General features: G+C 44.1%; 3 protein-coding genes across 6 annotated transcripts; 1 reads left to right on the top strand and 2 right to left on the bottom strand.

Moving 5' to 3' along the window:
• Positions 1-1,825: 1,825 nt before the first annotated feature.
• Positions 1,826-7,957, bottom strand: LOC115545620 (uncharacterized). The gene is made up of 3 exons (XM_030358948.1): positions 7,707-7,957; positions 3,407-3,538; positions 1,826-2,930 (listed from the first exon to the last, which is right to left on the bottom strand). The coding sequence occupies exons 1-3, from the start codon at positions 7,761-7,763 to the stop codon at positions 2,790-2,792; spliced, it is 330 nt and encodes a 109-aa protein (XP_030214808.1). The 5' UTR covers positions 7,764-7,957; the 3' UTR covers positions 1,826-2,789.
• A 173-nt stretch (positions 7,958-8,130) lies between these two features.
• sdhaf1 (succinate dehydrogenase complex assembly factor 1) lies at positions 8,131-9,571 on the bottom strand. 2 transcript variants are annotated; one of them, XM_030358949.1, is made up of 2 exons: positions 9,291-9,571; positions 8,131-8,862 (listed from the first exon to the last, which is right to left on the bottom strand). In XM_030358949.1, exon 2 carries the CDS (start codon positions 8,779-8,781, stop codon positions 8,533-8,535), a length of 249 nt encoding a protein of 82 aa, XP_030214809.1. In that variant the 5' UTR covers positions 8,782-8,862; positions 9,291-9,571; the 3' UTR covers positions 8,131-8,532. The 2 variants fall into 2 exon arrangements, with proteins under 2 accessions (XP_030214809.1, XP_030214810.1); XM_030358950.1 differs by lacking the exon at positions 9,291-9,571 and adding an exon at positions 8,966-9,115.
• Positions 9,572-9,799: 228 nt separating this feature from the next.
• Positions 9,800-12,665, top strand: nudt18 (nudix (nucleoside diphosphate linked moiety X)-type motif 18). 3 transcript variants are annotated; one of them, XM_030359384.1, is made up of 7 exons: positions 9,800-9,936; positions 10,224-10,396; positions 10,554-10,664; positions 10,750-10,852; positions 11,028-11,151; positions 11,428-11,552; positions 11,681-12,660. In XM_030359384.1, exons 2-7 carry the CDS (start codon positions 10,250-10,252, stop codon positions 12,079-12,081), a joined length of 1,011 nt encoding a protein of 336 aa, XP_030215244.1. In that variant the 5' UTR covers positions 9,800-9,936; positions 10,224-10,249; the 3' UTR covers positions 12,082-12,660. The 3 variants fall into 3 exon arrangements, with proteins under 3 accessions (XP_030215244.1, XP_030215246.1, XP_030215245.1); XM_030359385.1 differs by having other exon boundaries at positions 9,849-9,967; positions 11,681-12,663; XM_030359386.1 differs by lacking the exon at positions 10,224-10,396 and having other exon boundaries at positions 9,837-9,936; positions 11,681-12,665.
• Positions 12,666-13,644: the final 979 nt, after the last annotated feature.

Below are 13,644 nucleotides of genomic sequence, written 5' to 3'. Positions count from 1 at the left end.
TAGTTGCTATAGCGACATATGCTCTGAATCAAACCTGGTCGGACCAGGTTTTGCGCAGGTTAAGTTTGAAACATAACCCGGTTTTGGGTATTTCAACCGGCGTTCACCGCAGATTTCCAATGTTCACAATGGCATGCCCTTTTGATAAGAGAACTGCTGATATCAGAGCGCAAATTATACGTGCAATCCACCGGGAGCGATTGATAAGACCACGGCTCGACATCTTGGCATATTGGATGACTTTTTGCTGGAGTGGACACATAGATTCTCGCGCAAATCTTTAATATATTTAAATAGCCTTACATAGCCAACACTACCAATCGAGGACCTGGCCTCAGTTCACTCCAGACTATTTGCGTAGCCCTCCGTTTTTTTCAAATGGTAGTTTTATCTAGGCTATAATGCTGGAGATGCTGAGCACATCACAGTCGTTTCAGATGACCTATACAAGATTTGTATCGGCCTCCTATCATACAAAGAGCAATATTGTCTGAGTACTATGCTGAGAGGCATTTACAACATAAAGTATAAAATAGTCCTAACGGACTTGCATCCACTGGAGAATGTTCGATCGTAGCCGGCGGCTTCATTACAAGCACTGATCCATCTTGATCTGTGAAGTTGATGAATTGTCACTTTTAGGTTTTCTACCCAGTTACCAAAAAAAGAAACATTTGGAATAGTATGCGCTGTGGCAAGCACACGGTTTGCATGTGTTACTTCGAAGGCAAAAAAAATCTAAAATACAAGAAAACACAAAAAACTACATTCAACAAGTGTGGGGTATATGGCCCATGACTCTCTGAGGTGGTATTAGGCCTACCTCCAGGTACCCCCTCCATGCCAGGGCGCCCTGAATTTATGTTTATTAACAGCTCCTCCACCGGGGTCAAGACAATTTGAGGGCCAGATCCAGTCTGCCGACTGTCGGCCTTTTCACGATTGGCTTAAAAAAATGGCTTATTTAAATTTATACCAATACGATGTTGGGAAAAGCTTACCAGTTTGTATGTTTTTTATACTTCATTTTTATACTTGATCCTCTGACCGCTTGGAAGCAATCGGAGTACATATTGTTTTAGTAGAAAGGGCTTATGTGGTAGGATCTTTAAGAATGCTTAACTGGGATATTTATATATTCATGGCTCAAATATTAAGGATCATGCTTTTGACGCGTAACTAACGCATTTACGCGGTCAGCGATCCGCTGCCAGGCTTTGGTTCTCCGGGTTCCAGAGGTTTTAGCGTTCCCTTTTCTTGTGATAATGTCCTTCTCCTCGTCATAGCTCTCCAGGAGAACCTGGAGTTCCATTTCATTGAAATAAGCGGCCCGTTTCGCCATATCGATCAGGGTTTCCATGATCCATACATCACGTCTTTTTAAGTTTGGCGTGGACGCGCACAACCCTGTGTTAACCAACCCCGAGTTGATTGAACTAATGCATAACCGCTGCTGTGGAACCGAAAACTCTGGGTTGGTCGGCACAGGGTCAATCAACCGAGAGTTCAGCGTTAACTCAGTGTTTGTTTAACCTCCGTTCGTGGAACACCCCTATGATATCAAAATGTATTGATATATATTATATATTATTATGCAACGGGTGGCTTAAATCCAGCGATCGGATTGGTTCCTAACTGTTGTATAATGAGCGTATACATAACTGCTATGACGCCCAATCATTTTGTGAAAGTTTGCATATCACTCCGCGCCTGGAAGTAGAAACAGTTTCAAAGTAAAAAATATGTCGAACGATGGAGAGGGTGTAAATGTTGTTACTCCGGGAGTGAGCAAGGCGATGGAGAGACTAGCGAAAGCTTATAAATGTAGAGGTGTTACTCTTTTTGAGAATGTTTATTTCACTTTACATTATGAACATTCGCAACAATTTTTATGGATAAAAGCCCTACCGTTCATATGCAAAGAATCACAAAACCCGACTCACATTATTCTGCATTACACGATAGTAATAGATTACAACTATTTCAGAACAAAGAAAAATTCAAATTAACAAATATTTCAATACTTGGGTCAACCATTTGAAATAAAAATTGAAATATTTAATGCTACTTAAACTGATCTAATTGATATACTCTGCTTAATTCTTCCACAACAGTTTGAGAGTGCCTCTCATGTCCAACACCAAGTCTGAGTTTGGCTTATTTTTATTGAGCAGTTAAGCCGTCCTTTTGGAAAAGTGGTCGAGGTTGTTCCCCTCATCCAAGATACGTTGGTCCTGTCGTACTATCATTGTTCCATCCTGAATTTCCTTTGTACGCCGATACAGATTGCTGCATGGGGGCCGAGATGCACAGGCTATGACCATGCACAGACACTAATGTGCGCGCCGTGCCGCATCTGACTCTGACCTGCGTTGCTTCGACATTGTGGATAAGCACAAAAATCCCTTCAGCCCTCGCGGTATCAATGTAAATAATCCACCGTCTAGCATGAGATTTTACTGGGAAACAGCAGATCAATACTGGGGCTCGTGCAACAGTAAAAGGGGTTAAGCAATGGGCATAAACCAGCAGAACAGCAAATCTCAGTGGGGTCAGAAAATATATTTTCAATGGCATAAAAAGGTACATTGATGGAATTTAGACACTGCCGTATTCTGCCACTTCCTACCAACGCGGCTGGGTAGTTGCCTGGATCAACAGAGTTATTTGAAATACATTTTCAGCTGTAATCCTGTTCTTGGAAAAGGAACAAATAACAAAAAAAAAATCATATTTGTTTATATGCCGCACGATGGGCTGTACGAGATGTGTATATGTTTGTGCGTGTTTCAGAATATTGGCGCGGACTCCAGTGCTTTCACCCGCGCAGCGAACAGCAGAACGTTCTTGTTCACCTCAGCGCTGAGCTCGGGCTCAGACGCCCGCGGATGTGTCTGGACAAACTCTGCAATGCTCCGGATACATTCTTTCTGTTAAAATAAACACACACACATAATACATATGTTTTATGCACCGTCACACACACTCATAAGTTGTATATTCTATGCACACACACAAGACATTTATTATATGCACTGTGTCACTCACACACGCACACACACACACACACACACACACACACACACACACACACACACGTAACCCATAGTAGGCAGGCTTGTTTGGGGTTGGCAAAGTCATGAGCTCAACAGCTCACTTCTCTTTCGACAATGGGAAAAGGCCACCAAGTCCTATTGTCAAGCACACGTGGAACATCGGCTGCGTTGTTTCTTAAGCCTTCAGTGCAACATAAGCTTAGTACAACCATCATACACTAATGCTTCTCATCACTCTCTCAAGCACACACATAGTAAGGGGTAAGAAGGGAGAGGTAAGTGGAGTAGAATGTAGATTAACAAAGCTTTTTTCATGGCTCAAACGTGTACTCAACCTCCAGAGGCTTTACCTTAAAGTAGTCCACTCTGTCCTGTCCTGTGAGGCGGTTGAACAGCTCTCTGGCCACACCGATGCCGGTCAAGGTCATCAGGGTTTCTCTACTGCTGTCACTCTGTGTTGAGAGCCAGTTCAGGAAGGCCATCTGGAACAAGAGAGAGCAATATATTTCATTAATACACAGGATCAGATGTTATAATCCCTTGTGCCAAAATCCAAGGAAAACACATATTCAGAACCCCCTGTCCAAACCAACCTTATAAGCACGCTGGCTACTGAGCTACCAACCAAAGGTTAAAAACACGAGACAACTTGCCCAACTAACAGCAGTAAATACAGCAGTAAGCAGAATATCATTGGGGCACCCTCTTTCACAGATGTCTTGTTTAAGTTAGGCCCACGACACCTCCTGAAGGCTTAACAATGAAACCAGCGTCCTGGATTCACCCCCCTTAATGCTGCCACCACATTGCCACATTTAATGCATCTAAAACACTCTTTCCTGTATCGTACCCCTAGCCCTAACCCTGACCACACAAACACGTTGGCACATTAGCACACGTTAGCACAGCTGGCTTACCTCAGCTTGCACCCCAGGAAGTATGTTTTCTCCTTACCCACAGCCATTCACTTGCTCGTTCTGCTGCCACAGACATGTTACTAACCGCCTGCCTCAGACTTTGTCCACAAATACCCAGTTCAGTCAGCAAGCTAATAGCAGATCTAGCCACGAACCCCCGTGCACCGATTTCAATAAGCCCCGAACTCCAGCCTCTCTGTGCTGCCTCTTCAGCCATCTCAGCATACTTCGCTTTCTTAAGCTCATTAGCTACTTCAACTCTGTATTCCCAAGGAACTGTAAGTTCAATAAAATAAACAATCTTCTCTGAGTCTGACCACAATAGCATATCTGGTCTTAGCCAGCCTAAAACAGTACATAAAACAGTCAGACACCATTACAACCTTCAAGTCACAACTCAAAACTCACCTGTTCAAACTCGCACACAACGTCTAACTGATCACTGTCTTGATTGTTTGTTTTGTCTCTTTTTTGTTTTATTTATTTATTATTATTATTTTTCCACAATGTCTTGTTTTTAAACGATTCATGATAACTTTATGCTCTGTAAGGTGACCTTGGGTGTCTTGAAAGGCGCCCTTTAAATTAAATGTATTATTATAATTATTAGCCGAGTGCTAACAATATGTGGCGGCACAACATCCTGCTGAATAAGATCCGCCTTCAATTCCCAGGCTCCTCCATTAATTAGCTGCCCGACTCTGTGCCTGCCTCTAAATGGTCTAGCCTTTTCCCCCTGACGCACAAAGTTAATTTGCCTACCCTCTTTAATAGCGGCTGATGAATTAGCTTCTCCCCGTTTATCATCAACAGCCTCTGCCAAACGTTTCAATACCTGGTTGTGACGCCACGTATACCGCCCCTGGGAGAGACTTAGCTTGCACCCTGATAGGATATGGCGGAGGCTGCATACAAAGGAACATAGTGTGCATGTCTCATCCTCACCATACCACTGATTTAAGTTCTCGGGAGATGGGAGCAAATCATAAGTGGCACCTATCATAAATCTGATCCTGCTAGCCTCCATGCTCCATAGATCTCTCCACTTTATCTTCTTCTCCACTCCCTCCCAATTCACCCACTGCCCTTGTTTTTCCTGTGACACTGCCTTAGTACATCTTACAATCTCCTCCTGCCTATGCATTTCCTCCACTACCATTTTTCTCTTTTCTCCTGCAGAAGCCTTACCCCACGCGGGTTTACCTACGTCCCTCCCTAAGCCCCCCCGCCCGTACTGAACATGGCCCATAATATCTCTATGTCTAAGTGCCGATTGACCTTGCTGGCCCGCTTGTTTGGTTTCCATTTCCTCCCTGCGTTAACTGTGGGTGCAACCCTCCTCACCACTGGGTCCTTGGACTGAGTAAGAGTCATCTCCAGTCTAACCTTAGCACATTTAAATTCTTCTGTCAGATTAGATATGGGCAACTCTACAATGCCCTTCCCATACAAGGCCACGCTGCTTAGGCAGCGTGGGACTCCGAGCCACTTTCTGACAAAAGAGTTGATCATTTTTTCCATCCTTTCTACCTTTGACAGAGGAACTTCATACACTGTCAATGGCCACATTAGCCGAGGCAATAAACCAAACTGCAGACACCACAACTTAAGCTTACCTGGCAGCCCTGACTTGTCTATCTTTGCAATACCTTGTCTAGTTTCCCGTCTCAATTCTTCAACCTGTGCCTTATCACTAAGGCTTGCATCATACCACCTTCCCAGACTCTTCACTGGCTTCTCCAGAACTGTAGGTATCACCTCTTCATTTATAGCAAACTTCTTATCAACTACCTTTCCTTTAACAATTGAGAGACTCCTAGACTTACTTGGCTTCACCTTCATTCTAGCCCATTGCAGATTGCTATTTAGCTTATCCAGCAACCTGCGGTTGCACGGAGCGGTTGACGTCATGGTTGTCATGTCGTCCATAAAAGCCCTAATTGGGGGGAGACGTGGCCCTCCCTGAAACTTCTCCCCACCAACTACCCACTCAGAGGCCCTTATAATAACCTCCATCGTGATTGTGAAGGCGAGTGGGGAGATTGTACATCCCGAGCTGTTGCCACCCAGTGGTGTACTCTGCCGTATCAAAACAAAGTTGAATATCCAGAAAATAAGCTTTAACTAGGCTTTTAATGCTACCTGGGATTCTGAAGTAGTCAAAGGCCTCCCATAACAGACTATGTGGTACTGACCCGAAGGCATTAGCCAAAACCAAAGATACAACGTGCAGGTCTCTCCTCTCACGCTTCGCTAACTGAATTTGGTGCCAAATCATACTGGTCATACCCAATTAATCTCAACTGAGTCCCTCTCTTTGGGAATAAATATTCCCCCAGCCCTACGCAACGCCTTGGGAATACTGTGCTTTTTCCAAACTATTCTCATTAGCTTCCATAGGAATCTTAACACATCCGGCGCGCTCTTATACAATCGGTAGGGCACGCCATTAGGTCCCGGGGCTGAAGAGGCCTTTGCAAGTTTTATTACATCTTGCACCTCTTTCCACCTTGGTGGGCTATCGTCACACTGACTACTTAATTCACCAATAGGTGGGATATCTGCTGGAAGCACCATCTCTCTGAACCTCTCCCTATCTTTGTGCACTCCCTCCAAGTACTCCTCAAGCTTCTGCTTAGGTTCCATAAGACAACCACTCTTCTGCCTATCAAATAATGACTTAACAAATTTAAATGGATCCTTATAAAATGCTACTCTAGCTCGCGATTTCTTCTTCCTATTTTTCCTAATATTTTCTGCTCTTCTTAGCACTGCCAACCGCTCCCTCACAGCTGCCTGTAGACAATCAATACCTTCCTTTTCGTTATCTGTAGCTTTTCTCCACTGCTTCTTAGGCTGCCCCCTCTCCTGGATGAGTATCTATCTCTTGCTGGCGCCTAGACTTGACTACGTCATGTTGCCGTTTCGTCCTTTTCTCAACAATCCCAAATCTCTCTTTACCGTAACTGTAGATAATGTCCCCCATTTTCTCTAATTTGCTTTCAGCCGTCCCTTTAGGCCGTCCCAGAATGCTAACCAGATCACTATTAACAACTTCCCAAGTCCTACCTTCTGCTGCGCCTGGCCACCTAACCCCAGGCTTATGGCCGCTCATCTTTTCCCTCCTTGGTTGGCTGGCCTCCCTTCCGGCCTCAGTGCTTGACTCTACCACAATATAGACTATAACTCGAGTAAAGTCCGAAACAAACGGTCGTATATAGACCATTAGTCCAAGCTGGACCGAGTCCCTAGATATGTCTAAACTACCATGATATGAGGGAAAAGAAATGCCCTGTGGTGCTGGGAATTCTATCATATAATGCTTATTTCAAGGGTAGTTTATTAATTTCGACGGACAGCTAAACCAATAACCTAACGCCTTTGTTTTCGAGATGACGTACCAGAGAGACATGCCAAAGACAGAATCTTATCATGGTATTACCAGATCATAGTCGCAGTGCACTATTCAAAAAGGATGCGAAGAGTTTAATCTATAGAGAACCCTGAAACATGGAACGCCTCATAGACTTAATGAGACTTAACTAAATAATGAAACAAAGGCGTGCCGAAACCAAGAGGATGACCCAAGCTGTCTGTAGAGGAGCAGTATTGGTGAGTATATCGCCACTCAACGCAATTGGATAATACTTTAATTTTCATGAATAGGGCCCTCTATGGATGTATTTTTAGTTCGTAATGAGTGTCTGACTGATCTTAGGTGAGTAAACCTTACCTGCTGGAATAACTGAGGATTCGACATCCCGTCGGTGGTATTCGCTGACCCCGACATAACTTGTAGCAACCAAAACAAATTATTTACAGATTGAACGACGCTATTTGTAGGGAATAAATATATTTAATTGGGATCCGTCTTTGGTTGGCGTTCGATGTTGTTTTCCTCCACTCCCTGTGCTTCCTGTTTACGTCTAGTTCCTCTTCCGTCGCCGGGTCCCGTTCTGTTGCCCTCAGGTGGACGAAGTGGGAATTATTAAAATATTTTTTTACCCCTTTGTCCGGTTCAGAATAATTTACATACAAGTCATGCCTACATATAGATCCGACACAATGCATGTTAAAACCTCACAGATTATGTATTTATATTATACAAAATGTGTTTATGTAAATATTAATAAATTAAATCACAGGATAGAACAATATTTTGGTTTAAATACGAGTTTATTTTCTAAAACAATGCTACTTCTCGTTTTATAGCAAGGACAATAAAGGACCTGAATGAAAACAGCAGAGGATCAGCCTCATTCATTGTCGACCAAAGACAATATTCTATATTGTATCATCGCACCTAAATGCAAATGAAATACACATTTAAACTAAATGTCTTTCCCACATTGCATCTCCTAGTTCTCACACTTTGAGGGCATCTCAACTGGGAGAATCGCGAACGGTATACCAATGTTCGGTGAACACTGCAATCACAGAATAAAAAGATCCCCTCTCCCAAGAATTGGTATAATACAACTTGTTTCCTTGAGGAAACAACAACAACAACAACAACATGAGGGTGCGGGGAGGGGACCTTCAAAGTTGCGTTCACTAGGTCATCTGTCTGTTTTAGGTTTGGAGAAGGAGCCCAGCTGTTTGGTGTTGACGTCCCTCAGCTGCTCCAGTTGCCTCTGGGCCCGACGGAACAGATACTCGATGTGCATGACGTCCTTCTTCTTGATCCGGGAGTTCTCCCTGAACTCGTCTCGGATGCGGGGGATGAAGCCTGGTTTGTCCCGTCCCGCTTGGAGGAACTGGCGATACAAGGCCAGAACCTGCTGTTGCATTTTACTGTGTCGGGACATGAGTGGTTCACTGTGGCTTTCGGTCTCACAGCAGAACAAACTAATCACGATGACGACGAAGATCACCCATCACCTTGCTTACTATAAGAGAACAGAGACACAGAGTTAATGTTGCCACATTTACCCTATGAACCCTGAAGGACAAAAGTCTAAAGATGTAGAACATTAAGGCGACATTGCTTACAGGGGTGATGAAGAGTTGATTATAGTACATCCGTTGCTATAATGTGAAGGCCCACAAGATCTTATATATGATATTTGATGGTGGACGTCGAACGTGTGTGTGTGTGTGTGTGTGTGTGTGTGTGTGTGTGTGTGTGTGTGTGTGTGTGTGTGTGTGTGTGTGTGTGTGTGTGTGTGTGTGTGTGTGTGTGTTCATTCTTGGCTCGGGTGGGCCCACTGGGATTAGCTAAATGTAACACGTTAACGTTGAACTCAATAACATTAAGTTACGTCACTTTGGTCCACACAGTCACTTGGTCAAAAACGGTAAAAAAAAAACAACATACTTGAAATAGTGATTCCTTAAGTTCGGCTTTACAGCTGTAGTGAACGATCCATTCGTTAACCAGATGAGTGTAGATCACTACTGTTGGAGAGACCGCCTACTATTCAACAACTGTGTATAGTTACTAGCTTCATTCATGTGGAACTATAGAAACATACCCAGGAATGACCTTACGGACTACACGTTTTAACGGTGGTCGAGACTCACAATGATGCACAGTTGCGCAACCATCACAAATTGCGTCCACTTCCGTTTACGCTGTATGCAACTTTCTGACGGTATTTGAACGCACCATGATAACCCTGTCACGGTGCATTCGAATACCGTCAAGAAGGTGACAAACCGAACCTCAAACGTGGTTTGGTTCATCTCAAATGTGTGGTTATGACATTGTTAAATATCCACCTATATATTGACAAAATGTTTTATTTTGGTGACATTTATAAAAGATTAATATATATATATATATATATATTTTTTTTTTTTTTTTTTTTGTAGAATTAACGTTAGGGTAACGGTGCTTTTATTTTGAAGCTCCCAGGTTACTGTTCTTCCTTGTGAGCTGAAGATGTCAGGTGTCAACAAATCCATCGCCCTGCTCATAGCGAAAACTAAATGGGAAGCGACACTATTTAAATGAGCAAAAGGTCGGTCGTTTGTGGCGTAACGTTATCGCATGTATGCAAAATATAACTAACTTCAACGAACGGATGATACGTGATTTTCTAATTGAAAAGTTGTGTTTGTGATGTTAGCCAGGCTGACATTCGATGAAGAGATTTGCCTCAACCTAATTGAATAACATTTCAATTTAAGTTTAGCCTGACAACAGTAGACACGTCTTGTTAATGTAAATGTTAGTTAGGTTGTCGATAGTCGGTTTATTGGGATATTCTGAAGTCACGTTTATGGTGTTGTTTGTGGTTGTGCACAGGTAAGCTTCCATTCCACTCCACAGCTATGGAGGTTGAGGATCAGATCAGAAGGATTATGGAGGGAGAGGGGTTAGAGTTCACAGAGTTAGATGTGCATCCTGATCAGGCCAAACCAGCAACGCTTAGAAAAACAGTCTCTTACATCGTCTGCGCAGTCATCCTTAACGACCAGGTACGAATGTTCAGACTCTTTTGTTTCCTAGGCTGAACACATTGGCCACTAATGACACTATTATATCAGTGTTTGTAGGCAATGGTGTTACTACATGCACGGTGTGTCTATATTGGCATGTATGTGTCTGTATGTTTAAATCTTTGTGTGTGTTTAGGAGGAAGTGCTTATGGTGCAGGAGGCCAAGCAGGAGTGTTTTGGACAGTGGTACCTCCCTGCAGGTAGGATGGAGGAGGGGGAGGCTATTGAGGCGGCGATGCAGAGGGAGGTAAGAACCTGCCAAGGACAACTTCTACATTTACTCGCGTAAGAATATAGACCAATCACAAACTAGAATTTCACTTTTCCTGCAGGTGAAAGAGGAAGCAGGCTTTGACTGTCAGCCAATCACATTGCTGTTGATCCAGGAGCAGGGACCACAATGGATCCGCTTCATTTTCCTTGCCAAGGTCACAGGTCAGAGGTCACTAGTGCATCCCAATCTTAGTTTATATAAAATCCACAATGTCCTATTCATAAGTCTTAGATTGTTTGCTCTGTTCAAATGTCACATCTGCAAATCGCTCTTTCTCTCTTCCTCTGTCTTCATCAGTCTTCGTATGTTTTTTGTGCTCCTACTTCCCACCACTAGGGGGCAGTCTGAAGATTCCGGGTGAGGGGGATCAAGAGTCCCTGCAGGCTACCTGGTGGGATAGGGTGTCTCCTCTTCAACTAAGAGGACGCGACATCCTCGACCTTATAGACTCTGGGCTCAAGTATGAACTTGTACCCTACCCCCTATCAATGTTGTAGTGGGTGTATTAGTGTGCTCTGCTAATCACTCTAATGGTTTCTTCACGCTGTAAAAGTTGGACCATTCACATTTATGAGTCAAATTGTTTTGTTACTTTTTTTCTTGCAGAAACAGATGTTTCAGGCCACATCTTTTTTCTTGCGACACGAGTATTAAGCAATTCACTCTTATATTTGAAAATAACGGTGTGTTAAGAGCCTCTTTTAAACTTCAGGTCATCATGGGTTTGTTGCTACAGGTACCACCAAGAGACATGGCATCCTCGCACGCTACCGGTGGCCATACCCTGCAGTCACGTGGTGCAGAGGCTGGTCCTCATCTTCTCCAATGCCGAAGAGGAGCTCTGGGTTCTACTGGTTAAAGGTACTTTCTCAGGGGCTTCCTGGAAAGGAAAACCAAACCAAACTTATTTGTGATGAAGATGATGTCACAGGTTTAAATTTTTCAAGAACTGTTTCTGAAGCGTGTATGTGTGTGTGTTTGTGTCCCAGCCCCGCGCCTCCACCTCCCCACAGCAGGGGCGGTGAAGACCCATACGCTGATGTGGGCCTCTAGCCTGGTGGTGCAGGATGCCCTGGGGTCCCTCTACTACGACCAAGAGGTCACGGCACTGGGCGTGCTGGGCCTGCAGCACCACTACCACCCCACGCCCGGACGCCTGCAGTCCCGGTGCAGTGACGGCGTCTGCTTCAACATGCTGGCGCAGCTGGTTCCGGACCCCGTCCAGCGGGACCGGGACGGGGAGAAGCTGGAGGTGGTGCCGCCAAGCCAGCCGCCGCCGCCGGAGAACCCTCGGTACACCTGGAAACGCATCCAGAGCCAGGTGCTGACGGACATCCTGCTGGGGAAGATGAAGAACCCCTGCACCTTACCCATCCACAGTCTGTACTGAGGACACACCGCTGCTGGGGTGTAGTGGTGGGAGTGTGTTCTGATTTTGAAGAGAGCACACCTTTTAGGAGCTTTGTCATGGAGGAGATATCTAATCATTTATAATCGAAGATGTTGTACAGTTTCAAGATGCTATTTATTGGAAGGTACAGCATTGAGGGTGGTGTTAGTAAATGGCTTTTAAAGGAAGTCGTAGAAAGTAGGCAAGTCAATCGTTGTTGTATTCCAAAGTTCGATTTATACGGAAATAGCACACTTTGAAATTATGCAATTCTTTGTTAGATTGTAATTACCATTGATTGTTCAAAGACTTTCAAACAAAATATTGATGCAACCTCCTTACATCTGGGGAAAGGGCCCATCACTAAAACAAACACTGAGGGTGTTTCTATCCGTGTCCACCCGTGCGAGGGCTAAAACTTGCTAGATTACTACTACCATGTTCTTCTGACAAAAGTATTTATTGTAAGTCACTTTGGATAAAAGTGTCTGCTAAATGCCCTAAATGTAAATGTTAATGTAAAGCCCAGTTCAGACCAAAGATTCACCTTGCAACGGCTTGCAACTCGCAACTCCTTGCAACGCCTAGCAACGAGACGGGCTGCGACGTTCTAAAACTGGGCAGTTCACACCGGCTGCAACGCGCTGCAACGGGCTGCGACGCTAGGTGGTTTCCATAGCAACTGTGAACGCTCTGGCACATGCTGAGAGCCGCAACATCATCATTTGCGTAGGTTAGGTTAGATTAGTTAGGTTTGCAATTAGTTTTATTTTTATTTTACTTGAGAGTAGGCTAGAGTTACTATGTCTTGTCATTCTCCACTACATCTGCATTGGAGTAAATAGCTGGAGCTTACAGTTAGTTTAGATTACCCGTTGTTGGATACATTGCATTTTCAGGTCATTTGTCGTCCTCATATTTGTATTTGGACACAATTATTCATGTCTGCGATCATCACAGAGTCCACAAGCAGCAGGTCGCAATTCCCGATGGGTCACAATTCATGACAGCAGACCGTCGAAATCTGCGACCACACTGTAAATGCGGGGAAAATGAGTCAAACTCCAACCAAATGTTTTCAGGTCATTTGTCGTCCTCATATTTGTATTTGGACACAATTATTCATGTCTGCGATCATCACAGAGTCCACAAGCAGCAGGTCGCAATCCCCGATGCGTCACAATTCCTGACAGCAGACCGTCGAAATCTGCGACCACACTGTAAATGCGGGGAAAATGAGTCAAACTCCAACCAAGTGTTTTCAGGTCATTTGTCGTCCTCATATCTGTATTTGGACACAATTATTCGTGTCTGCGATCATCACAGAGTCCACAAGCAACGCAGGTCGCAATCAACGATGCCACAATCAATCTAGCGCACCGTCGAATTCTGCGCCCACACTGTAAATGCAGGAAAAATGAGACAAACCCCAACCAAATCTTTTCAGGTCATTTGTCGTCCTCATATCTGTTTTTGGACACAATTATTCGTCGTAGAATTCAGCAAGATTAAAAGTGCAAATACATCAACAAAATACGACAGTACGGTACCGGGACGGAGTAA

The sequence above is a fragment of the Gadus morhua genome, chromosome 6, assembly GCF_902167405.1.
Source record: "Gadus morhua chromosome 6, gadMor3.0, whole genome shotgun sequence".
Taxonomy (NCBI): domain Eukaryota; kingdom Metazoa; phylum Chordata; class Actinopteri; order Gadiformes; family Gadidae; genus Gadus; species Gadus morhua.
This window is presented reverse-complemented; position numbering and strand designations above follow the sequence as displayed.

What these genes read in the sequence shown, in the direction of transcription:
- sdhaf1 (XM_030358949.1), bottom strand. Translation starts at nt 8,781, where the DNA reads ATGTCCCGACACAGTAAAATGCAACAGCAGGTTCTGGCCTTGTATCGC.
- LOC115545620 (XM_030358948.1), bottom strand. Translation starts at nt 7,763, where the DNA reads ATGTCGGGGTCAGCGAATACCACCGACGGGATGTCGAATCCTCAGTTA. An exon ending in ATCCTCAGTTATTCCAGCAG is followed by an intron (nt 3,539 to 7,706) that starts GTAAGGTTTACT and finishes CTCTTGTTCCAG; the next exon opens with ATGGCCTTCCTGAACTGGCT. An exon ending in ACAGAGTGGACTACTTTAAG is followed by an intron (nt 2,931 to 3,406) that starts GTAAAGCCTCTG and finishes TTATTTTAACAG; the next exon opens with AAAGAATGTATCCGGAGCAT.
- nudt18 (XM_030359385.1), top strand. Translation starts at nt 10,250, where the DNA reads ATGGAGGTTGAGGATCAGATCAGAAGGATTATGGAGGGAGAGGGGTTA. An exon ending in CAGTCATCCTTAACGACCAG is followed by an intron (nt 10,397 to 10,553) that starts GTACGAATGTTC and finishes GTGTGTGTTTAG; the next exon opens with GAGGAAGTGCTTATGGTGCA. An exon ending in CTTATAGACTCTGGGCTCAA is followed by an intron (nt 11,152 to 11,427) that starts GTATGAACTTGT and finishes TTGTTGCTACAG; the next exon opens with GTACCACCAAGAGACATGGC.